Genomic DNA, 26,555 nt, shown 5'->3' with positions numbered 1-26,555 from the left:
ACAGGTTGGAGTTGAGCTGGTAGCCTGCCTCTCCAGCCAGAGTCTGCTCTGTACTCTGCCCCTCCCTCTGCTTGGTGCATGTTGCCAGGCAGTGGGCACTCCGTGAGCCTAAAATACCCAGGTGCTACCCTACCCCACCCTGTGTCCTGCCAGCTCTGCCAGCACTGGCCCAGCCCACTCCATCAGCCACATGACCAGGGCCATCTTTTTTTTTTTTTTTGAGACGGAGTCTTGCTTTGTTGTCCAGGCTGGAGTGCAGTGATGCAATCTCGGCTCACTGCAACCTCCACCCCCCAGGTTCAAGTGATTCTCCTGCCTCAGCCTCCCAAAGAGCTGGGATTACAGGCATACACCACTGTGCCTGGCTGATTTTTTTGTCTTCTTAGTAGGGGCAGGATTTTGTCCTGTTGGCCAGGCTGGTCTCAAACTCCTGACCTCAGGTGATCCTCCTGCCTTGGCCTCCCAACCTGCTGGGATTACAGGCATGAACCACCATGCCTGGCCAACCAAGGCCATCTTTAAGAGGCCTGGCTCAGTTTCTCACCCAAAAGAAGTGGACTCATGGGGCTGAGAGCCTCCCACTCTGCTGTCCTCTCCTCATCTTCATCTTACCTCGGGCCACGCTCAGCACAAGAAGGGAGCACAGGGCGCCTCCCGGGGAACAGAGAGCCAGTGAGTGCCGCTGGGACCAAGGGCCTGACACCTGCCTCCTTGTCCCCCAGCTCAGAAACCACTTACCAGGGCTCCTGACCCACAGCAAAAATCTAAACACTTCTTTCCAGTGGAGCCCAATACCAACTGCAGAAAGCCAGGCAGGGGCAGAAGAATAGGATGTGGTCCCTGCCTGCCTCCAGGGATGAGCTGTGGACATAGGCCATAAACATGCAGACATTTATTCTCAACACTAGGAAAAGGTCCCGGGACAGACAGGGCCTTTCTCTTGGGCCGGGGTGACCAGGACCGTTTCCTGAAGGAGACAGCACACGAGCTCCCCAAGAAGCAAGAGATGTGTTGAGGCAAAGATGAGTGGGGCGGGAGTTCCTGCAGGGGAATGGCATGGGTGCTCATAGGGAGAAAGAAAGGAGCAGGGCAGTTTGCAGCACAGTGTCCAGGGTGTCCCGGGATTCTTCTCAAGCCTTGAGACTCCCCAGAGGGCAAGCAGAGGAATCCAGACCCTTGTGAATGCTCCCCAAAGGGGCTGCAGACCCAAGGTTGCCTGTAAGAGGCTGAACCTGACACAGGAACCCTAGAGATGCCAGAGGAGGCACCTTCTGCATTCAGGCCTCCTGGGTTCACGCGCAGACAGCGAGAGTGCCATGCCTGGAGTCCTGACTTGTCACTGCTGCTGTTTCCCAAGTGAGCGATGACAGCAGCAGCAGAATCAACTTATTGAGCCTTGCTCTGTGTCAGAGCAACACAGAGCCAAGGCGCAGCTCATCTAACCCTTGGAAACCAATGCAATAGCCTTTATCATCATTATTCTCCCATTTCACAAATGGAAAAACTAAGGCATGGACAGTAAGCGCCTTGCCCAGGGGCCCACACTGGAAAGTGACTGGGTCCAGAGTCTGGCTGGGTCCAGTGTCTGGCTCTCCCTGCTTCTGCCAGGAGTATTGGGGTGTTTTTTCATCTTTAAACAGCGCAGTGTGAATTCTTGCCTGTGGGCATGGGGTGAGCATCAGGGCTTCATGGAGATGGGAGCAGCACACCCAGGACTCGGCCCCTCCACCGGTTTATCACTCAGCAGCCCAGAGAGCCACTCTGGTGGTTTTGACCATTACACATTTTAAATTATTTTTATTCTTAGTCAAATATTTAATTTTTTACCCATAATGGACAGTTGGTTAACGGCAGGAAGCATTAAAGAACACTGATATTAAAAGGCTGGTTCATGAGGAACATGTGAGTGGTAATAATTCTGCACATATGCCTCAGGGTGCTCTGGCCGGATCTGCAAGCCTCATTCATCTGATCAGAGTTCTCGTGTGGCAGCTCCTGCAGCTTGCAGAGCTTCACAACCCCGGGCTGGAGGCAGACAGAGCCCAACACCCATCTGACTCTGTGTCCACAGGGAGCCAAGGCCCTCCTCACTCACGTCATGCAATTTGGACAGAAGCACTTCCTAAAAACTCTCAGGTCTCAGCATTTAGAAACAAAGCAAGAATATTACAAAATCAAACCGGTTGACTTTTGTTTTTTTAGAAAAACAGAAAATTCAAGAATTCCAAACAGCGGGCCATGAAATCAGTTTTTGCTTTTTGTTTCTTTTAATGCCTTATATAGTCAAACTTTAGCCTATAGTTTAGTGTGTACTGATGCCAAATCCACAATATGATGGTAATATGTCATTTTGAAATTTCTTTGTAGAAAATCATGCTTTTGCTTTTATAACTCGTTTGCAATAAATGAAGAAGAATGCATCACTTGATAATTGGCAGAAGGCTAAATTTTGCCTGTATTCATGAATGTTTAATTAAAGATCGGGTTAAACACAAATCTTGTAATTCACCTCCAATAACATATCAATCTAAAAACTGTATTTGACATAAAGTAACTTCTTTATCTAGTACTACCAAAAATAACAAAATTTTTTTTTTAACACGTAAGAGTGTTTCCAAGAGAAAATATTATGGTGAGAGGAATCCTCAAGTCCCAAAGAGTCAAGCGAGATTCAGCTGCGGCAGCCCTCTAAACTGCCCCAGTTTCCACGAAGGTAAAAATAAGAATAGTGAGAATTCATCCTTTTTCCCTCCCGTTGAGGGGCTAGGTCTCCTGATAAGTGCCTTACAGGCCTAACCCCGAGAGGAGGGGCTTACTTTGAGAAATTTGACAACAAGTGCTGTCCAAAAGGTCAAACTGACTTGCTTTTGGTGAGTGCTGGTACACAGGCCCTCCCAAGTTCCCCAAGATGTGGGAGGGTTTGGCCGCCCTTCAGACTGTGCCCAGACACTCAAGTTCCATTAAGGATTCTATTGGTTCCAAGTACACAGATGCACAATGAGCTCTGTGTTCAACCCTGGTAGTGCCATCCTATGGTAAGGGGTCTCTGCAGTTTCACCTCCTGCTAGGTGCAGCAGGACCCCCTTGTGTCAATTTTATTGTATTTCATTTGATTTGCCCAGTGTGTAAGAAATTGACTTAAGAAAAATTGCCACCAAGCCTTTGTTGAGCTTGGCATTTCTTCTAGAATGGCCTCTCCCCTCCTCCCTTTTAACTAAATCCTGCTTATTTTTAAAAACTTTTGATTCTGACAAAATTTCAGACTCTCAGAAAAGTTGCAGAAATAGTACAAAGAATTCTCATATATCCATCACCCATTTTCCTGTGATGTTAACATTTTATCCTTCTCTCTCTCGTATACATTTTTTTCTGACCCGTCTGAGAGTAAGTTGCCAAAATGATACTCTTTTACTGCTAAATATTTCACAGTGTGTTTCTTTAAAACAAAGACTTTTTTTCATAACCACAATACAATTCTCAAAATCAGGAAACTGACATAGATACGATACTGTCATTGAGTCTATAGACCTTACTCATATTTCTCTAGCGATCGATCCTAGACTATGGGCTGCATTCAATTGTGATGACTTGTTAGTATCTTTTAACCTGGGGCAGTTCTTTTTTTTTTTTTTCTTTTGAGATGGAGTCTCACTCTGTCGCCCAGGCTGCAGTGCAGTGGCGCAATCTCGGCTCGCTGCAAGCTTCCATCTCCCGGATTCACGCCATTCTCCTGCCTCCGCCTCCCCAGCAGCTGGGACTACAGGCGCACGTCACCACGCCCGGCTAATTTTTTGTATTTTTAGTAGAGACAGGATTTCACTGTGTTAGCCATGATGGTCTCGATCTCCTGACCTTGTGATCTGCCCGCCTCGGCCTCCCAAAGTGCTGGGATTATAGGCCAACCTGGGACAGTTCTTAAGTCTCTGTATTTCATGACATTGGCCTTTTTTTAAAGAGTGACCAGTTATTTTTGTAGAAGGTCCCTCAATGTCAGTTTCTGTGGCATTTCTTCATGATTGGACTTGGGTTATACGCACTGTAGTGATGTGACCTTCCCAGTGCACCATGTCAGGAGGTATATGCTATTCTTTAATCCCCTGCCTGGTGATGTTAACTGTGATTACCCGGCTAAGGTGGTGTCTGCCAAGTTTCTCCACTGTAAAGTTGCAAGTTTTCCCTTTGTAATTAAGAAGTATCTTTGGGGAGATATTTTGAGGTTATGCCGATGTTCTGTTTTTCTTCAAACTTTCACCCATTGACTTCTATTGATGATTCTTGCTTGAAACAATTATGCTTATGGTGGTTGCCAAATGATTTTCTAATTCCATCATTCCTTCTAAATGTACTAGTTGTCTTTTATCATAAGGGAAAGCCTTTCATTGACTTTTAACTCACTGCTCTAAGCCTCAGGACCCCAGCATTTGGGAACTAGTAGAGCAGGTCTTTGTCCCAGAATACACAGGCTGACTCTTAGCTGAGTGGTGTTTAATGTGAAGGTTATCAGCACCCTGCTACAAGGTCCCTTGTATTTTGGAAGGTTCTAGACAAAGAAACTGTCTGCTGGGAAGCCATGTCCCAAGATGGCTGGGCTGGGGGTTCTGCTGTGCATGAAACCTTGAGGAGTCCTCTCTCTGATAATGTCTCACCGCGACCCCATCAGTTCCACCAGCCCTGTCTGGAAAATGTGGCCCGGAGAGGCCCTACTCCAGCTAACTCCATTTCGCATTTCCTCTCCTTCCCAGGATGGAAAAACAGCCTTTCAGGGACAAGCGAACCTGTCAGTAATGAAGTCGTGAGTGAAGGAGACAGTCCCAGAAGGGTGGCTGGGCTGTGAGGCCTAATGGAGTGACGTGGCTGGCGGCATTCCCCGCCAAGAGCCTGGAAGCTCCACAGCCCACGAAGCCCAGCTGGCTCCTCTGTGTCCCATCTGCGGGGTCATCTTTGCTTCACGTGGGGGCCTTTCCCCAACAAGGGCTGGCATCCCCTCCCAGGGCCAGCCCAAGGCAGAGGGAATGTGGACAAGGTTTATCATCACCCTGTGGTCAGAACTTTTAGCTCAGGCTGTTAGCTGTTTTCCACCCCCAGGCACACCCACGACACCCGTCTGCTCTCAGAGGTGCCCCAGGCTCCACGCTTTCCCTCTTGAAAAGTGTCTCTCCTGTGCTGCACTCCTCTGGAACGCTTATGTTTGGGACACCAGGGTCACAGATTGCTGGCCTGATGAAGTACTCCGTGCATACTGATTGAAGTGAGAACGTGTAGGGAGGGTCTTGATGGGTGTGGAAGATCAGGCACAGGGACAAGCAGATGAGGCACTATGATGGTGGCACCGCCTCTCTAGCTCTTGCCTGGTAGACGGGAGGGCCAGGCTGGCCGGGAGGAGTCAGGAATTAGGTGAGAGGGAGCATTGTCACCAAAGGTTTCAGGTCAGAGCGTGGCAAGATGATAGGCCACACAGCAGGATGGACAGAGGAGAGAGGCCTCAGTGTGGCATGGGCTCTTCATCCAGAAACAGAGACTTTGAAAGCCTGGGTCAAAAATGCTGAGTCCAGCACCCTGGCACCTGATCCAGGATGGAGCTGAGTTCCCCGGCAGTCTAAGGGGATCCTCCCATCCCCACTACTTCTCTGTCTCCATCCAACCGCCAACCACTGCCAGTGTCTCTACTCTTATTTTTCAAGGTATTCCTCTTGGTTCTGTGGGTCCTTCCATTACCTCCTCCAGGAAGCCCTCCCTAACCTCACCCCGAGAACTCACCAGACCCCTTGTCTTGTCCCATGCTGTGGTGGATGGTTCTTTGAGTAGACATAGCAATTTTGCCGCTAGATTTTAAGATCCCCAAGGGCAGGAACCATATGTTATGTTGCTTTGTGGCAACCTGAGCCCCTAGGCATAACAAATACACCAGAGTTTCATCAGATTTTAGGATTGCAAAGGAAGACTCAAAAGCTGGTATGTGGCTCTACCCAGATCTCAGGGGAGAGGCCAGCCTGAGAAGCAATATTCTTCATTCGTTGGATCAAATGTGGTTTTCAATGAATCAAGAATAAACTGTGATGGGTGAGGAGGCTACCATCGGCCAGCTTGCCAACCAGTGCTGAGCCTCCAATGCCCCATCTCCTGCCCCAGCAGGCCCCCCATGGGTTCCTGGCTAAGAATCTTGGGAAACCCCAGTAAGCAGGCTTGCATGGAGGGCCTCTCGCCAGAAGTAGAGAGGTGCGCTGGGCAGGGGAAGGGCCTGCACTGGAGCCAACAGGGTGGCGGCCCACACACAGCTCAGGCTGCTGAGGCGTGTTCATTGTCCTAGGGAAGCTCCTGACACCTCGGAGTCCTGGGGTCACTACTCGGTTTCATGCCCAGGCCTTGAAGTGAAACACTTCATTCAGAAAGTCTGGGGGAAGAGAAATTGGCTTGTTCAAGAGGATTTTGCGACCAGGAGCTGCGGCTCATGCTTATAATCCCAGTGCTCTGAGAAGCCAAGGTAAATGGAGGGCTTCAGCCCAGGAGTTCAAGACCAGCATTAGCAACATAGCAAAACTCCTGTCTCTATAAAAATTAAAAAAAAAAAAAAATTAGCCAGGCATGGTGGCACGAGCCTGTAGTCCTAGCTACTTGGGAGACTGAGGTGGGAGGATCACTTGAGCCCTGGAGGTCAAGGTTGCATGAACTATGGTCATGCCACTGTACTCTAGCCTGGACAACAGAGCAAAACCCAAACCCCTGACTCTAAGAAATAATAATAATAACAATTTAACAAAAAAGGAGATTTTTGTTATCAGCTGCAAGTCACCCCATCAATGGCCAAAGTAATGGAGAAAGCAGCCCTTTCCACCAGTCCCAAGATGGACTTTGACGAATTAAAATGCCCAGTCCTTTGCATTTTCTCAGTTATTCCTACTAGATGATTTTAAATAGCAGTGAGGAAGTTTTTCTAGAAGAGCACAGATGGGTCAGTCTCTTGGAGTGAAGAGCACAGGCGCAAGACGGGGGTTCAGGCCCTGGTCCTGGATGGGCTTGCTGGTCAACCTCTCCCAAGGGGGAAAGGCTCCCCCAGGGTTGCTGTAAGGATCAAGGGGGATCATGTGTGTCCCCAGCAGGTGGGGGCCACTCAGTGTTTGTTAAATCTGAGTACCATGGTGACTTGGGACGAAGGGAGGGAGGGAAAGAGGAAGGGATAATGATGGTGCTAAACTGAGTATCACTACACCTTTACTCCACCTTCACTCCAGCCCTGAGAGTGGAAGGAAAGCCAGAAACCCAGAGGTGTGGGACAGCGTGGGACAATGGAGTCAGGCCCATTCCCTGGGAAGGCACCTCCCGGAGATCAGCGCACCCCATCCTCACAGCTACCATGTGCATAGCTGTTGTGAGGGCCATTTGATTGATTAGATAACAGAGGGGCAGAGAAGTTAAGTGACTTGTCCAAGACCACCCAGCGAGACCAGGGCAAAACTAGCATATGAACCCAAGGGTGTCCAGCTTTCAAGTTGTCACCACATCAGGCTGTCTCTCCAGATGAGAGCTCCTTAGAGGGCTGCTGAGGTCCAGGAGGGCTTCCTGGATGACGTGCTGGTTGCCAAATAGGCACTAGCTAATTAGTGAGGTAGAGGGCACTGCGGTTTCTAACTGTTGGCCAGTGATCAGACACCTCCCGTGACAGGAAGCTCACCATGTCCCCCGACAGACCCCTCTGCTGCGGGGCAGCCATCCCCATGAGAAAGTTCCTTCGTTAAGTGAGTCCAGGCTGCATCTCTGAGCCTTGCCTCTACTGGCCGCTCCTCCCCACCCCTCTTTTTTCAGACAGGCTCCATGATTGGTCGCACCTGGGATTTTAAAGAACTTTTAGGCGACTTTCTCTCCATGTGCCTTCCTCTTGGTCCTAGCTTTTCTAGTTTAAGGGCTGTTCCACCACACCGAAGTGGTGAGATTAAAACAGGCAAGAAAGGGTGACTTCCAGGAGAGCGACTTCTAGGTCAATCAACTCGTGGGGTGAGTGAGACGGCAGAGGGCCAGCTAAGGCCCATCGGCCAGGGTACCGAGGCCAGCTATGGTGGATTCAAATGGCCGGGCTTTGGGCTGGTGGTAGAGGAAGTCACTGAAGGTGGACCCCAAGCGGTGGGGACCCCGTCACAGTATTTCCCTCGGGATGATGGTAGTGAATGTTGGGTGATGAAGAGTTTCATGGTGGGAAACTATGCCCAAAGCTCAGCCCTTAGAGCCCAAAACCAGAAGAGAAGCCAGACATCCTGGGGTCTCTTCCTTGACCTAACGTTTGAAACAGCCCCAGTCTTCCCATCTGTACTATGGGTGCATAGTGTGATCCCTCCCTCTGCATAGCTGGAGGATTCGTGCTCTATTGCTTGGAAAACCCACGGCATAATAATATTACAAACAAACACTAATATAGCACTTACATCAAGTCCTTTAAAACTCTCAAGAACCCTATGAGATGGGTTTTCTATTTCTTCCCAATTTACAGGGGAAGAAGCTAAGGCACAGAGCAGTTAAGGAACTTGCCCAAAGTTGAACAGCTAAAAGTGCAGTGTCAGGATTTGAACTCTGGGGATCTGGCTCCAAAGTTCGTACTTCAAACTTCCAGGAACTACTGTGAAGCTCGGGGGATGCCCAGAGCCACCAGCAGGCTGCAGTGAGGGGCCATGGGCCAGATCTGGGAGACTGCAGGCCTTGGCAGGCTGAGCGGAAGGGCGAGGGCCTTCCCCTGGAAACACTCCACCAGGTTCACGCGGAGCCTGGCGACTCCCCAGGGCAGCCGCGTGCTCTTCCCATGACATCACGCTGCCTCAGAACTTTTGAGGCTGAGGATTCTTGGAATGCTGGATTCACCCTGGAACAAAAATAATACCTCGTATTTAGAACGTGCTTTTGTTCCCCACAGGCTTTCCCGGGCTTCATTTCATTGTAGCCTCAGACTAGCCTTGTGATCCAGGCAGGAGTCCTGTAGGTGGGAGGCCACCCTAAGAACCTGAGTCGGGGTTGGTCTCCCCATTCTGCAGGTGGGAACACTGAGCCACGGGGAGTTGAGTGGTTGGCCAAAGCTGCCCAGCAAACCGGTTCTGGGCAATGTGGGCCAAGAGCCCTGGATTTCCAGTGGGGTTGAGAGGAGGCCTCAGAAATGGGTCCGCAGTTGAGTGAAGCTCAGAATCCCATAGAATATCCCCAAGAAAGCCTTTTTCCCTTGGCCTTGTGTGCTGCCCCAAGATGGAGGAAGGTGGCAGGAGTCTGCACGCTTTCCTCCCTTCACCACGAGGCAGCAATGAAGCCAGAGGGGCCACCCCAAAAACAAACCCCCAGCCCTGCCCCACAGGCCCCAGCCACAGGAACCAGCAGACTGTGGTGGGAAAGGGCTGTTCCCAGCACAGATGGAAACCAAGGGCTGCAGCGGCTTCTGTGGTTTTCCCCAGACGCAGTGGAGCCAAGGCTGGCTGGCTGGATCTCCAACCCTCCCATCCAGAGCCCTCCCAGGCTCTCCCCTCACCAGCCCCAGCCTCCCCATTCCCAGCAGGCCCTGGCTCAGCCCTCCGCCTTTGCTTCTGCACCGCACACTGCCATCGGACAGCCCACGGCTCCCTCCTTGCTGACTTTGGCTGAGGCCTGTGGTCCTCTGAATTTGGGTTTAGTGGCTCAGCAATGGTATGCAAGCTGCCCTACACTCTCAGCACCCTCAGTGTGGTGGCTGAGGGCGCACATTCGGGGGCCAAAGTACCTAAGTTCAAACCCAGGCGCTGCTTGGTGCAAGCTGTGTGGCATTGGGCAAGTTTCTTACCCTTTCTGTGCCTTGAAGACCTCTCTGTAAAATGAGGTGAACAGTAATGCTTCTTTTGGGGTTAAACGAAAGCCATGCCTGGCTCACTGTAACTGCGTCCTACATGTTAGCTATGAACCATTCTTTTGCATCCCTGTGATGTGAGTTTGAGTCCTGTGGCCTCAGGGCCACGCTTAGAGTGTGTAAATTGCCTGAGTCCAGGGCCTGCGCTTGGTTTATGCTCTGATGGGACTGTCTTGACTTTCTCAATAGCTTTTGAACCAGGGGCCCACATTTTCATCTTGCACTAGGTTCCACTCATTATGTGGCCAGTCCTGCCTCCAGGCCAGAGTAGGACGTAGGCCTGTGCCGCTCTCTGCTTCCTTTCCTTCGTGACTCTTGTCCTGGGATGAAGCTGGAGACCTGTTTCTGTAACTAATGTATTCACATCTGTCTCTCCAAATGGGCACTCAGCTTCATGAAGGCAGCAGCCCTGGGCACTGGAGTCATTGCTGCCCCTCCCCAGACCACGAGGAAGAGAGAGAGAAGGCTCTGCCTCATCTGAAGAAAGTGGATGGTTTGGGAGCATTTCAGAGGCACACACAAGACACTCCGGTGGCAGAGACGTGGGTGTGATGTAGGGCGTTCCAGACTGTAATCGTATCAGGAGTCTGGAGGGCTCGGGTGGGACCCTGGGAGCTGGGGAAGGCTCCCGCTCAGGTCTGGACCTTAAGACCTGGATGGGAGTAGGGGAGTGCTGAAGGACTCCGTAGGGACAGCTGAACAGCTTTGTCACACACGTACCCTGCCTCCACCCCAACTTCTCTCAGAGGGCTGGGCTGCAGGAGCTATGTGGCCTCAGGTGAACCCACTGACATCTCTGATTAACCTCTGGGCAGAACAGAGTCTCAGCATGTGTTTAATTAATGAAACAACAATGAACCAGCCTTTCTCTGCATCATTTATTGTTCATTCATTCATTCATTCTACAGTTGGTGAGAAAAGTCTTTGCCTGTAGGGTACAGAGGTACCAGTCAGACCTTTCTTCTATTCCAGAGCATCATTCGGCGAGGTAAACATCTGATTTCTAAAGCTTTGAGTCCATGCAGTGAGACACCACACTTCTTACGTGAACTTTTGCCTAGGCTGGCAAAGACCTCAATCTTCAATTGTTTTCCACCCAACTCTGAGCAGAGAGCCACAGAATCTATGGGAGCGGGAGAGTCTGCAGCTTGGCTGGCCGCCCACGGTGGCAGGAGTGTTTCTGACGCATGCTGGCCCTCTCCTCTCAGGGTTGTCAGGAGGGAGTGTTCGGGAAGCAGCTGGTCCAGTGCTGCTGTTGCCGCCATGATAATGATGGGCCCTGGCAATTACAGGGCCTGTGTGTTGCCTAAGCTTTGTAGCGATGCCCCCAGTTCTCCAAAGAGCACTGAGATCTCCAATAAGTAATTGTTAAATCCAGTCATATGGCGCGTTACAGCAGAAACAGATCTGAGTTCCCATGAGGGCTTTGCCACTAACTAGCTGGGCAACCCTAGAAGAACAAAGCAACCTGTCCGGACCTTGGTTTTCTTACCCGTCATGCTGTAACTCATGTAATCCTCACAACTGCCCCTCAGGTGGGGACTGGCACAGCTGGAAACAGACACAGAGAGGTGAGATCACCCAGCCCACGAAACTGAGTGGCACAGTGCCAGGCTCTGTGCAGGCTGCCATCCCCCAGACAGACCTGGCAAGGAGTGTCCTTCAGGGGACACCCATCATCCGATTCAGCCCTGTGCGCACCATGGGTGCTGTTAGTGCAGGTCACTGTGATCCTTGTCTCTGAGGATTCATCAGCCAATGCCATGATGTCCCTTAGTTGACTCCCTCATGAGGGAAGAAAACCTCCCCTCCCTTATACTTTTCCTTTTTAGGCTTCTCCATCATTCTGCAAACTGGGGTGGGTGTGTGTGGCGACTTTTGTTCCTGGGTCCTATATGCCGTCACTTGGCTAAGCAGCCCCTGAGCTGCAACGAAATTGCTGGTGCCTGTGCCTACGAGCATCACTGCAACTCTTGAATTGTCCCAAGTGGCTGGGCCAGGGCAGGCAGAGCTCACTCAGGGCATGTGTAGGTGGGCAGGAGTGGAGGTGCCTACGCTGGTAATAAGCAGTCATCACTTTTCCTGAAGGCAAGAAATATGAGCCCATGCATAGTTTTAAAACCACTTGCCCTAGGAATTTTGCTTTCAGAAATTTTTAAGCAGACCTACAAATTATGTGGTAAAGTGTCCGACATGGAGAGAACCATAATAAGTCAGTGGCCCTCAGAATATCTAGTTGGGAACGATTATGAAATAAAAAACGAACAGAGGGACATTTGTCTCCATTTGGACTGATGTTAAAACCATTTTTTTAAAACAAAATTTGAAGTTATTCTCCCTACACCCACCTCCCAAAATGCAGCTGTGGTGTTCTGAGAACATTTTTGTTTTTTTGTATAAAACAGAGCAGTCTTAAGAGTCAAACAAGACATCTGATTTCAGAACCCAAAGAAGAAAGAATAAAGTAAATGAACGATGGAAAAAGCATAAACTGACAATTTCCATTCTCAAAAAATTAAATAAATCAAAAGCATTATTTTCCCAACAGCAGGTGTTGCCAGTAGCACAAATGGAATATTAGTCTTATCTCCTGGGCCATTCTTCCTCACCCGAGGAAGACTTCCCCAGAAGTAAAGAGGCAGAGAGATGGGTTTTTGCCCTTCTTGCTTGCAGGGCTGCAAAACTGGGTGTCCGGTATGTTTCCCAACCCAGGATCCACATATCCATGTGTCTGAGACCAAGTGCAGTCTCCTTGCCGGGTTTCTGGGAGCAAAAGTGGCTCATCCCTGGCCCAGCCAAACCCCAAACCCACAGGTTTCATGGGGAGCAGCCAGCTGGCCCCTGAATGAAGGTATCGACGAAACCCAGCGCCAGCAAACACAGAAGAGAGAGGAGCTGGTTTTGGCTGGCCCAACCAACGACCGCTGACAAATATTTGTGAATGGCCAGAGCAGGGAAGCCTGGGTCTCCATTGTTGGAGAACGAGGCCCAACCCCAAGTCTGTTCCAGTGCCCTTAGCAGCCCTCTTGGCTCCTTCTCTGGCAAATAACTTGGACCTCAAGCAGTTATCACCACCGAGGTCTCAGTGGCCATTCAGCCCTTTCTCTCCATTAGTAGAGGTCACTGCCAGCCAAGGAGGCTATAAAGGAGACTGGGAGACAGACGGGAGGTGGCTGCAAGGTGCTGTGATTAGTTGACAGGCTTAGCCCACTCCTGGAGCCCATGGCAGTCCCTCTGCTGTGGGAGTGCACCTCATGGAGCCTCAGTTGTCTCATCTGTCGAATAGGAAGAAAGGTTCTTGGCCCGCCTGCACTCAGAGACCAGTCCCAACAATTACTTGCCCTAAGAACTAAGCAAGGCCTTGTGCAGGAAGAAGGAAAAGGAAGGACAGAGGGACAGTCTTAGTGCCTCTTCCTCCAGTGGCATCTGGTTTCTCCTCTGCCCTCCCGGGGCTCACCCAGTTGATTCTATCTGCCGTTTAGCTCCATATCAAGACCTCCTTCTTTTGAACCTGTTAGTCTTGCCTACCCAATTAGGAGGGAACACTTGAGGTGGACTCCTTGGCTTCCCTCCCAACTAAGGACGGCTTTCCACATGTACAAAGGAGCCGCCGCCCAGCAAGGGTGAGCCTGAGCACTCCCACTAGTGCCAAGTGGCCTGGGGCATTCTTGGCCACTGCTAGATTGTCAGGACTGGCTGGCTCCAAGCTCTTTCGAACCAGGAAGACATGGAATTCCGGGTCCCTCCAGATTTCCAGGAATGAACTGCAGAAGCCCTGCAGGAGCCAGCTGATTTCTTTCTGGAGCCCCTGACCACCAGCCGTGTAGCAATTACTTCCTTCCCCCTCCAGGTAGACAGAAGTTGTTTTCTTTTCTGGGGGTGGAGGAGTGCACTGGGTAGAGAGAGGGAAATCCCTGATATGGCAAGTGGGAAACCAGGCAGTTTCAAGACGGATGTTGGGAAGGGCTTGGTCAACCATCCTTTGGGGACGTTTCTTGGGCCATAGCTGCAGGCGCCACAAAAATGCTAAATAAGGATGACAAAAGTTGTGAGAATCAATTATTATCTGCCAGGGAATTTCCAAGGTTCCTCTCTGGGCTTAAAAATAACTCACATTGAAAGACATTGAAAGAACAAAGAGCATGGAAGGAGCAATTAGTTGAAAGTAATTGAGAAGTTAAAGGAGGGAGAATTCACAGAAAGTCACAGGCATGAGGCACCCTGAGGAGTGGTCTGTGGGCCACAGTTTCTGCTGGGCTCTCCAATGGGGGTTGCCTTACACTCTGCAGAATGAGGGCTGCAGGTCTCCACGCTGACTCAGGCATTTGGGAGTGGGCTGCGCTGGGTAATCGGAAGGCCAGTTAGTGGTAGAATCACTGGGAGGAACCTGACTCAAGGGCCCCACTTTTCTGATGGGGCCCAACTCTTCTCCAGGTGCTGGTGCTGATAGCTCCTACCCTGCCATGGGAGTGAAACTGAATATTTCAGCAATGCCATTGAGGAGGGAGGTGTGTTTGGGAATGGAGGGGCTGTCTCTCCCACCCAAGTGTCAAGGCAACAGTGCCCTTGCCCAGGAATGTATATCAGAACCCAACAAGATTGAACTTGGACACCAGGGATGAAAAATGTCATGCAGGCCTCCTGAGAAGGGCCCAGGGCATGCCTAGTCAGCAGGATTCAGTTCAGGGTGCCAGAGTTTTACAGATATTTTAATAATGATTCTTAAATTATGGAAATAAATACAGACAACCGCAAACCTTGGACACTGTATATAAAAACAAACCTAAGAAGACTCCGAAAGGTAGAAAGAAGACAGACAGGTCAGGGACCTTGGGAGCTGAAGAATGACACACAGGTGATTTCCTGGGGTTTTCCTCTTGGCTCAGATATCCCAGACTTGGAGCTAAAGAAACTGGAGACCCAGAAACACCGTGAGGCCCGAGCAGACAAACGGAGCCCCAACAAAAGCCTACTCTTTCTAGCCAGAGGACCAGGAAAGGGGCAGCCTAGCAAGACAGAAAACTCGAGACAGTAGCTACTTTCCTCCAGCCAAACACCCCTGCAGGAACTGTAGCCCCACTCCCACCCACCACTCCACTGGAGGTCCAATGAGGGGCAAGGTACCCAACACCGCAACAGGGTGGGATCAAAGGGACTGTCATCCCCATTGGGGATAATGAGCTACTAAGCTTTTCAATGGTGGCTTTTCAATGAAAAAAATTTTTTAAATTAATTTTAGTGGGAAAAAATAATGCATTTAACCCCAACCCAACCCAGGATACCCTCAATTTTTCACAGATAAAATGTATCAAGTAAATATTAAAATTGAATTTATATAAGTAATAAGCAGTAAGTTGTAAGTAAATAAATACAATTTGTTCAAAACATGCTGTGCAATGAAGGTCTGTGGTACCCAAGATAGGTCACGGAGGAGGTGCAGAGCTTATTCTTTAGAAGTTTATGTTATCTTGCTGCAAAATCTTTCCACTATTTTACAACCTTTGAGGAATTCATGCTTATCTTGTGCTCCAACTGCACTTCCAGTAAAGTTGTGGCATGGAAAACACCCTGAGGGTAAGATGGAGTTTGAACATAGTAGTGCTTTGAGTGGCAGGAAACAGCCTTCGAGCCAGCCAGAAGGGTCATGAGAATGCCCCTCACCACCTCTTTACTTGTCTTTTGGCCACAACTCAAAAGTTTGGGGATTGTTCCTGGTGCACAACTCATACCTGTTCCCTGTGCTTACAGAGTGTTGTCAGATGAGCCTGTCTTGACCTACACCCATCATGTTAAATATTCCTTCTGTGTCTGTTTGCTAGGTTGCTATAACAGAGTACCACAGCCTGGGCTGTGTAAACAACAGGCATTTTATTTTCTGACACTTCTGGAGGCTGGAAGTCCAAGATGAAGGTGTCAGTGGGGTTGATTTCTTCTGAGGCCTCTCTCCTTGAATTGCAGATGGTCTCCTTCTTGCTGTGTCTCTATGTGGTCTTTCTTCTGGGCATGTAGCCTCCCTGGTGTCTTTGTGTGTCAAAGGTTCCTCTTGTTATAAGGCCACTAGTCAATTCGGATTAGGGCCCACCCTAACAGACTCATTTAATTTAATCACCTCTTTAAAGGTGATTTGTCACATCTTATCTCCAAATACAGTCACATTCTGAAGTATTGGGGGTTAAGGCTTCAACATATGAAGTTTTGGGGGGTGATGGGAGACACAATTTACCCCAAAAAAGCTTCTTATGGCATATTTAGTTTGTGGGTTTGGGGGTGACAATGACAATGTTCCAGGAAAAAAAAAAAAGTTGTTTGAAAGGGATATAACTTTTCAAAAAGCATTATGGTGAATAGTCATTCATAGGAAGGTGCTTGTGAGAAGCAGGTCTGTGTATGCATCTTTGCTGGCACATGCATAGACTGTCTGGAAGATTCACACACGTGGAACGGCTGCTTCCAAGGCCATAAGTGATGACAGAGTCAGAGGCAGGAGGGTTCACTGTTATCTGCTACTGGATCTTTTTAATTTTGTTCCACATGCATGCATTCACACATATTCTAATAAGTGAATAAAGTACTGATTTTAAGGAAAGAATTGGCTTTGGTCCTCTGCAGTAGCAAGGACCCGTCCGCCTGTTCTCTGCTGTATTCCCAAGCGCTGTCACAGACTCTGGCACGTAGAAGGTGCTCAGGAAGTGTTTGTTGGAAGAATGAATATATGGACAAGGCAATGACTTCCTGTTCTGGCGGCTGGGCACAGGGACTCTGACCGGCCCGCCCAGTGATCGCCCTCTCTGTCTTTCCTCTTCCGTTTACAGGCGGCAGCAGAGACCTCCAGGGGGGAACAAGCCCCAACAGCATGGTGAACACCAGCCAGGCAGTGCCAAACACAACAGAGACCACCAGAAATCGTACCAGGGGGGCTCAGCGCCCCACCCCTCAGGGAGGCCCACTCACCACGGCTACAGCCAGAACCGGCGCTGGCACCATGGCAACATGAAGCACCCACCAGGCGACAAGGGGGAGGCAGGCGCACACCGCAATGCCAAAGAGACCATGACCATCGAGAGCCCAAAACTAGAGGACACTGCAGGGGACACCGGGCACAGCGGCCTCGAGGCCCCCCGCAGCCCTGACACCCTGGGCCCGGTGGCTTCCGAGCGGCTGCCCCCACAGCAGCCAGGGGGGCCAGAGGCTGAGACAAAACGTAAAGACAGTATTCTTCCTGAGCGCATTGGGGAGCGGCCCAAAATTACCCTGCTCCAGTCTTCCAAAGACAGACTGCGGCGAAGGCTAAAGGAAAAGGTACCGGTAATTGAATTTTTGTTGTTCTCTTGCACCAGGGAGGACAGCAAGAGGTAGGCACTTTGGTAGGTGAGCACAGTGCATAGCCTTGTGGGTTTGGGGGTCTGGGGAGCCATGTACAGGGAAGCAGGGGCTTCTGTGACTGCGGGGACCCACCACACTGGTCCACCACTGACAGCAGCTAGGGCCATCATGAACCCCTCCAGCACACGGGGGCTTTTCACCCTCTAGCCTCCAAGAGGCCCAGGGTAGGCACTTGGCACCAGCCCCCAGCCCAAGGGAGTCGAGGGAAGACATGCATGCCTGGGAGTGATGGGGGAGGTGCAGGGAGCATTTTCTAGGGTTAGATATTGTTTGTGCTGAAGGGACACATGTTTTTCCCCAAACGGGGAAACATGGAGCTTATGAAAGAAGGACTGAAGCTTTTCTACAGGTGAGTACCATCCAGGCAGAGGTGAGTTGTTCAGAGTGGGAGCAGGCTGATTCCAGCCTTCCTGTTTCCTGCCTTCATCATCCAGCAGCCAGGGAGTGCTCTACAGTGCAAACCGTAAGGCGGCTCCATTCTCAGCATCACGCGGGTGCCCACCTGTGCCAGCATGAACCCGAGAGTGAGGCCTCCTTACATTTGCTCCCGGGAGCCTCTTTCTGCACCCTGGTCCTGGCCTGGCCCACAGCTTCAGTAGATGACCCTAAACCTCCAGAAGAGGGATAGGGATTTGTACTTGCAGCATTAAGTCCACTGTGCTCACCCTGGCACCACCACCCCTGACCCCACTGCCCAGCAAGGGCACAGGTAAGGTCACCCTGGAGAGGACCTGTCCCAAGAGAGGCCAACTTGCCCACAGCCATCCCACACAGCAGCAGGGCCTACAGAGTCTTCCTCCTGGGGCTTCTGCAGAGCTCCATGTTCTAGGCTTCTCTTCCATCTTCCCCTACTGCTGTCTTTCCTCAGGCTCTTACCCCAGAGGCCAGGCCCAAGGTCCACACTCAGGCAGGATAAGGCAGGTCAGACCTCTTCTTGGATCCACTCTTGAAGATAAGATGCTGCTCCCAGTATCCGCCCCACCAAATCCTCTAGAGTTCTGCTAAATGTAACTGCAGTGCAGCAGAATGGAAACAGCATGGGCTTTAGAACGCAGCTGAGCAGGCTCAGACCTCACTTTGCCTTTGACTGGCTGGGTGGTCTTGGGCAAGTCACCTAACCTCCCTGAGCCCCAGTTACTCATCTGTAAAATGGGTGTAATACTACACACCTTGCTGAGAGACTGTGAAGGTTAAATGAGATAACGTGTACAGATGTGTTCTTGTGGGTAGTTCCTATTCTATATGCAGACCACTGTTCCTGCCCTGGGGCCCAGATGGTCTGGAGAGAGGGGTATATGGCGGAATGGGACAGAGAAGGTAGATCTATAGATCAGTTTCAAGAACTCCACTGAGGCGAGGCCTCCTGAACTCCTGGATCAAGAAGACAAGGGCTCAGGCTCAGGCTGGATCACTCCCCACTCTGCTAGCTGCTCACTCTAAAAAAGGGTAAATCCTAGGTGGCCACCAGCCACATCCTAAACATTTTCATCAGGGAAAGCAACACTGTCCTTCTCCCTTTCAAGAGACAAGTAAAGCGTGAGATGTCTCTTGGGGTGGGGAGTTGTGTCCTATTAACTTTACCCAGGGACTCAGAGTAGCCTTCCCTGAAGAGGTGGTTGGGTTTGAGGAGAAGAACTAGGACACCCTATTCCTTCACCCAGGATTCAGCCCTTTTTTTTTTTTTGGAGACGGAGTCTCGCTCTGTCGCCCAGGCTGGAGTGCAGTGGCGCAATCTCGGCTCACTGCAAGCTCCGCCTCCCGGGTTCACGCCATTCTCCTGCCTCAGCCTCCTGAGTATTCGGTTCTTGAGCGAGAGACTATATGCCCTTGGAACTCGATCCCACCATGGAAGGGCTCAAGGAAAGCTGTAGATTTTCTCGTCTAACCTCACCGTGTTACCTATGAGGAAACTGAGATCCAGAGAGTGAAATCACTTACCCAAAGCAACACAGCTAGAGGCACAGAGTGGGTGGGATCTAGAGCCTTGGTCTGTGCCTTCTAGCCCAGAGCGTCTATTGTCAGGGACAGAAGAACAAGCATGGATCTCATTTCATGACCCTGACTCTGCCCTTCCAGCCAGATCTCACTTCCGCACAGTTAAGTTGTTCCCATTCTTGGCCACCAAGAGTGAGTCAATACAATAAGATGACATTTTTTTCTTCTTCAAGCCCCTGATCTGATCCTAGTTGCAGTGAAACCTCATAAGGCTGTAGGGCTTTTTACTTGTAATGTCCCTCCTAGAAGCACCAACTGTTTTAGTGGCACATGGGAGGATTCCTTCGTGTGTGGCATATGTCTACAGAAGACCAGCACAGTCTCTACAGGACAAAAAGCCAGGGCTGTGCCCACAGAGAGCCCTATGTCCAGAGAACAAGTCCTCCTTAGACATTCAGAGCTGATGGTGTGGGGGACAAGGTGGGCACTGCCTGGGCCGCTTTTAACCACCACTGCAGGCATTTTGGATCTGACCTGCCTTCCTGACCAAGTCTTCCTACCCTCATTTTCTCTTTGGCCCGATTTCATATTTGTTATCTTATTTCCTCTTTCATAAGCTCCATTAAATCATTTCTAAATTAAGACATTTGATGGACAAATAAACAAACAAAAAAAAAAAGCCAATGTATAGGAGAATCCTGGGTAGGAGCTAGAAGCCAAAAGCAGTATCAGCCCTGGATGTCATAGGGGCCAAGAAAAAAGGCAACAAGGAGCTTTTGGCGCGTGAGGGGTCTTTGGTGGAGGTTCCCAGAGGGACCAACCCTCAGATCCAGGAAAGCAGGCCTGGTCCTGCTTTCTGGGGGTGGCCACCCTTTTTCCACCAGGCCACCCCCACACAGAGACCTCGGCTTCACTCAGGCACATTCATTTGTCTCTGACACCCCCAGGATGAAGTGGCCGTGGAGACGACCACTCCCCAGCAGAATAAGATGGACAAGCTGATCGAGATCCTGAACAGCATGCGAAACAACAGCAGCGACGTGGACGCCAAGCTCACCACCTTCATGGAGGAGGCCCAGAACTCCACCAACTCCGAGGAGATGCTGGGCGAGATCGTGCGCACCATCTACCAGAAGGCCGTGTCCGACCGCAGCTTCGCCTTCACCGCCGCCAAGCTCTGCGACAAGATGGCGCTCTTCATGGTGGAGGGAACCAAGTTCCGGAGCCTGCTCCTCAACATGCTGCAGGTAACCGGACGCCAGCCGCCACTGCCCCACGCCCCCTGCCCCTCTGCGTTCGGTGAGTTATTCCTAGCGAGAAGGCTGCGAGTTCTGGCCACAGTTGGACTTTCCCCAAGTTCCGCCCTTGCCCGATTAATTATAGAAAACACAAAGGCAGTCAAGGGGCCAGGAATGAGCGGCTGGATTTGTGTGTGTTTGTGTGTGGGTTCCCTGGTTACGATGGACCAATATAATTTTATAGGTGCTTTATGTTTAACCAGCCTTTCCCATTTTCTATTTTCATAATGAGAGGCTGGCTCTTGGTCTCAACCTGGCTTTGTGCTTTGACCTCTCCACATCCAAGCAGACATGAACTTGCTGTGGACTTCTCTTTTCCTCCTCCTTCCACCCAGAGCCAGATCCTTAGACCTTTGCAGGTGTGCAGGTGGTCATCGCTGGTAGTGAGATGGGTTTGAGCAAAGTCACACATGAGCAGAAAAGGGACAGTCTGTCTACCGACACACTAGGGCTCCTGGGCAGAGGGAAGGCATGGTGATACAAGACTGTCTTCATCCTTGCTCTTTCCCTCTTCATATCCCTTCACCTCCGAGAGTGTAACCCCACCCCTGATCATTGCTTCCTCCATGGAGACCTGCATCCAGTGGTTCTATCTGCATGAGTGTGTCGTGGGAGTGGGCGCGTGTGCTTGGACGGAGCTTAGCAACGTTTCATCTCACAAGTACCTGCTTGTCTCTATGGGCAGTAGCAGACGAGCTGGTGGCCCCAAAACTGGTGACATCAGGCAGAGATAGCAGGGTCATGGGATGGTGGCCATACCAGGTCCTGGGACTGTCCTTGGAGACCCTTGGCTAGGGCAGAGCCATTTCTCCTTTCCTCCCACTTTGTATTTTAGAGACTAGTTGAGATACAAGGTGAGTTGCCAGTCCAGGTGAGATAAAATGGTAGTTTCCAAGTAATGAAGTAGAATGGCAGACTACAGAGCCATCTTAACTAGGTTGACCATACAATAGATCATCCAAACTGCAACACTTGTGAGAGTCAAAGGGGGTTCACTTCATAATTATACCTAGACAACAGGTGTAAACAAGGGCACATGGCCACCCTCACCTTAACCACGTGGTTCGCAGTCTGCCATCTTCCCTAAAAGCTGGGAGAAAGTTGCCGCTAAGGCCACCTCCGCATGTAGCCGGCAGGGCTCCATCCCCACCCACCCTCTCCTCTGCATGTGAGTTGCACTCACTGCAACATGAGCCCTCCCTGGCCAGCCTGGGCTGCTTCTCTCCTGCTCCAGGCCCTGATCAAGTTCCCATTCCTGGATCGCCCACACTGCCCTGGTGACGAATTCCCGTATTACCTGAGGGATTTGCACATGGGGCATGTTCCTCGCAGGCCGGAATGTCCTGGGAGCATGTGGAGAGTGGCGGGCAGGGAGAAGCCTGTCTGCCACAGAGCACCTGGCACAGGCGAGTCAGAGACAGCATCAGCCTATGGTCTTGGCTTTAGGTTTTGTTTTTCAAAAAGGGGCCAGGATGGGGCAAGACTTCTAGACAATGGTTGCCAGCTCCAAGTAACCCAGCCAGACCCAGTGGCAGACAGGCACCCAGGGCATGGGGCACTTGGGGAGGGCAGCTGGCTGCAGGGGCCACCTCAGATCGGGCATTTCTTCCAACTTGCCGTGGTAAGGGTGGCCTCACCCACAAGTGTCCAGCAGACCATCAATCCTGGGGAACACTCAGCCACAAAGGGGGCCCTACGGCCCCTGCACTCACCTCTCAATCAACCACAAAGTGCACTGGCTTAGGACAGCCTCCAGATGTCCCAGCAGGAAGGGAACCCGTTTGGCTGCGTTTAACTCAACAAAGTCCCCTGCATTCCCCAGCTAAGAACTTCTTGTGGGATTAGTGTGCTGAGAGACAGTTTGGCAAACACTACGGCAGGGAAAAAACACAAAATTGAAAGCTGGGAAGGAAGGATTCCAGACCTGATTCGTTTGTCATCAGTTGGAGCTTGGCCTCTATAGTTCCCTCTGGGAAAGTACAAACAATAGCCTTCATCAGTGCACCGTTGATTCTGCGCTGCTGGAGATGAGCTGGGGCCTCAGGAAGGGGCACGAGGGACCCCGTGTGAGCCTTTCACTTTCTCATGCTCCCAAGGCCTTGCCATTGGTAGGAAACTGTCCTGGGTCCCTAAATCCTCACAAACCCGCTCACCCCATATTGTGGCTCAATGGTAGGTCTGTCATGAGTGATGCAGGCTTTGGGACCAGCCCCAGAGACCCAGCCATGTGGGTGCCACCTTGTCTCTGGGGCAGAGAACTGGCAGTCCACATCCTGCTCCCCACCCCTCACCAGCCAGGCTGAACCTCCCACTACACCCTGCATGGACGGACTCTCCCCCAGCCCAGAATTCACTTCTCTGTCCCACTCTGAGCATGCACCTCCCCCGAAGCAACTCACACTCCTTCTTCAGGTGGTGCTGAGGCCCCACTTTCCAGGAAGCACCGGCCCTTCCCCTGTCCCAGCACCTCTCATCCTGTAGCCACAATGTTCAGTCACCCTCCTAGTATTCACTGAGTATTCCTAGTGTGCCAGGCACCAGCCTGGGGACTGAGCATACAGCAGTCAGTGAATGGGCACAGCTTTGTCCTTAAGAGGTTTGCAGTGAGGAAGGAGTTGAACTTAAACCAATGGCCACGTGAATCCACAGTGACAAACTGGGGCATGTGCTGTTACTGCCCTCTTATCTTGGGCTCTGGGAGGTGGGAACCCCTCTACTTTCTGCACCTCTGTATCCCAGGGGCTGCACAGTGCCTGGTGCTAGAGGGCCCTCGGTCGTCATGGAGAAATGGATGTCTGAAAAGGAAGGCGCTGGAAGCCTACCTTCTTCTGAGCTAGGGGCCTGCAGGGACAGCTGAAGTCCAAGGCAAGAAGGGAACCCCCCCGGCACAAGGCAGTCACAGCTTACATTCTGAGGCTTCAGAGCAGCTCCTCCTCCCCTCCCCCACAGCAGAGGAAGCCAGCCATTTGCCTAGGTAGAGTACCTGAGGGTCAGGTCTTTAGAAATCTAAATGTCCACGTAGGCCACCACTCACCACTGTTCACCACCCGCAGTCCCAGCTTTCATGTGAGCCAAGGAGGGAGCCCCTTGAGAGTATAACCAGAGGCTTGATCTGCGTACTCAGGCCTCCTGGGTGGCTAGACAATGCCCTTTCGGCTGCCATGGGAAGGCAGGTGGACAGTGCTGGTGCAGGGCTGCCCTGACCCCACAGTGGCCCCCTGACTCCAAGGCCCAGAGGACACCTGAACCACATCTGGCTGAGCCTCCTCAGGCCCTGTGCCCCTCTCTGCAGCCAAGGAGACAGAGGTGCAGCAGGCCTTTCTGGGCAGCATAATTCATGGCCCCTCACCACCCAACCCCAAGAGGTGCAAGAAAAGAAAGCGATGGGCTGGGCTTAGCACAACCAGCTTTCCCTCTTAACACCTCCAGGGATGTCTTTTTTCACCTGACTTCATTTTCTGGCAAGCTATGTTTGCATTCCTTCCTGGCAGGCAGTTCTAGACCCGGCCTGCACAGCCTTCCCCACTGCTTCCTCACTGAGGTTTGCACTCAGCTCCATCCACTCAAGGCCCATCTGGCTCTAGGTCCCCAACCAGCACCTGGTTCGGTTTGGCAGCCTCCGAGATGCCCCATAGGATCGGATTCAGCTACCACTTCCACACACAAGTTCTGGGACCCGGCTTAGCAATGCAGGCTCCAAAGGGGCCAGGGTGTGAAGTGCCTCCTTAGCACAGCTCCCAGCAGCGGTCTTTACACTTGGTTCTCCCTGGCTGACTTCTCTTGCTGCCAGGGCTTTGATGATGCGAGCCAGCAGCATGGAGGGAGAGGGGCAACCTCAGATGTGGTCAACATTCTGCAGCAGAGGTATAAGGGCTCTTGCCAAGCTGGGGTGCAGCCCCCACGGAGTGGGAAGTGCAGGGTAGAAGAAGGGAGAAGGTCTAAGGTCCTTTAACCCTTCCCAGCCAGACCCAGCACTGCTATCTCAAGGAACCCAGAAGCACCATTCTCATGAGCCATGACAGTGCTGGAGCCCCCGGGGTCTCAGAGGACCCCGTCACCAATCCCACAGCTCCAAAATGGTCTTCAGTTTTTATATCCAAGCCAATTCCTTTTTGTCTGAAATGTGGCCCTTTTTTTAGTAGTGTCCTTGTAAGTAAAATTCTGTTTATTAAACAGACATTTCTTAAATGTGCCAAGCATGTTGTCTTCATTAGGTCAGGGGTTCTCAAATTGGAATGCATATGAATCACATGGCATTTTGTTTAAATGCAGATTCTGATGCAGGAGGCCTGGGATGGGCTTGAGATTCTGCGTTTCAAACGTGCTCCTGGTAGATGCTAGTGCTCTCATCCAGGGATCACAGTGGAAGTCACAGGGCATTGAATGACTGATGGTTTGTAGGTGGTGGCTTTGTTTCATAGATGGGCAGACTAAAGCACAGTCTCTCACCAGTGTGATTGTCAGAGTGGAGGTCTGGCCTGGGAATATTGCATTTCAGATACTGGCTCTTCTTTAGGTCAGTGGTTCTCAGCCTCGCTGTGCATGAGAATCATTAAAACATAGCAGGCAGGGGGCCTACCCCTAATCAGTTTATTTAGATTCTCCAAGGACACAATCTGGGCATTCCTTAGCCAGGGGGGAACACCGCCATTGAGGAGACACCCCAGAGACACCAGACTGTTTCATCGTGGCCACTTATGAATCAGCTGGCTCTGCCTGTCATGCCGCGAACCAGTCAAGAAATACCTGCCAGGTGCTGGGCTCTTTGCTGAGCCATGGGGGAAAACTCCAAGCCTGAGCTGGCAGGAAAACCCCGTTACACAGGAGGCCTCAGCTGCTGAGAACATGCCTTCCACTCCCCCAGCCTCAGGCTCTTCTCATCGTCACTCTGAGCCTCCTCCTTGATGAGATGAAAGCCACCTCTTCTCTCCCACTGCCTCCATTTCTCTCTGTCCTCAGCTCCTTTTCTCATTTTCCTTTGCCTTGGCCTGGGATATGTGTTGGAACAGCTATCACATGTTTTAGGAAAAGTGCCTCACTCTCACCCACGGTGCCAGGAGTCCCAGTCTGTCTCCCCACACCCCTTCCCACCAAGGCTCCCAACTTCTCCGGCTTTACAGGGTCCTGACTGCAGACTAGACTGACTAACTAGATGATGAGCATTGATTGTTTCCGACTTACAGGAGAATGTGGGCTGCCCAGGGTGCCTGGGTTAGAGAAGGAACCAAAAGTTTCCCTGGATCCTCATCAGGGAATTGTGGTGTGATACAGGGCGGTGAAGGGGCTCCAGTTTCTCAGAGAAGTGAAGAACGAGTGTGCCTCTTTTTATGGGACCTTTGGAATGACAAGAATGGAAGCCTGAGCCCCCTCCACCCAGCACTGCCCTGTCACTGCCCTGGGATGTCCACGTGGGCTCTGGGAATGCTCCTTTGCTGAGACAGGCTTGGGTAGTACAAGTTCAAGCCCTCCTCTGTTGAAATGTGTGTGCTCTGTTTAGCCAAGAGGTGTCTGCATCCGAGCTATGCAGAGCAAAGTATTATTAGAGCCGGCATCAGTGTGTCTGTAACTGAACCCAGCTCTCCCTAGCAACCGTTGCCAACAACACATCTAACAGAAGGATGCGATACCTTTTTTTGAAAAAAAAAAAAAAAAATTCATCTCAACCAAGTCGTAAACACAGCAGGCCTGTTGTGAAAAGACAACACACAATCAGAATCTGGTGTGTGACCAGATTTCAAAATAAATTGCTCTTCTCTAGCACCTTCTAGAAGACAGCCCCTTAAAAAGCTGACCTTGAGCTAAAGAGCAGAGAAACTCTTCAGCGTTTCTGCCTGGGTCATCATCAGGCATTGTGTTTTGGGCTTTTCATACATAGAAGCTCAATTGGGTGGTGACTCTGGGGTCTCTGGGAATGACTCTAGCCCAGAAGGGGCACTCAAGATTTTCTGGCTTGGCTTTCCTTATCAGTGAACCTCTCAAGTGTGAGACAAGCCTGAAGATGTACCTTACCCTCACCTCATCCTGGATGTGTGTGTTGCCCCCACTTCAGCCCCTGTTTCTCCCGTCCTCCTGCCCCTCTCCTTGTCCCATGT

General features: G+C 51.1%; 1 protein-coding gene across 9 annotated transcripts in view; it reads left to right on the top strand.

Moving 5' to 3' along the window:
- Positions 1 to 26,555, top strand: part of CTIF (cap binding complex dependent translation initiation factor) — a 394,322-nt gene that overhangs the window by 213,221 nt on the left and 154,546 nt on the right. For 7 of the 9 annotated variants that reach the window (XM_030925884.1, XM_010385880.2, XM_030925881.1 and 4 more), the window contains 2 exons: positions 16,660 to 17,152; positions 20,113 to 20,412. In XM_030925884.1, the coding sequence (XP_030781744.1) occupies positions 16,660 to 17,152; positions 20,113 to 20,412 (793 nt within the window). The remainder of the gene's footprint in view (positions 1 to 16,659; positions 17,153 to 20,112; positions 20,413 to 26,555) is intronic. The other 2 variants (XM_030925883.1, XM_030925880.1) reach the window with 1 other exon arrangement.

This window comes from Rhinopithecus roxellana, chromosome 21 (assembly GCF_007565055.1).
Source record: "Rhinopithecus roxellana isolate Shanxi Qingling chromosome 21, ASM756505v1, whole genome shotgun sequence".
Classification (NCBI taxonomy): Eukaryota; Metazoa; Chordata; class Mammalia; order Primates; family Cercopithecidae; genus Rhinopithecus; species Rhinopithecus roxellana.
The sequence above is the reverse complement of the archived record's forward strand: the minus strand, read 5'-3'. Positions and strand labels throughout refer to the sequence as shown.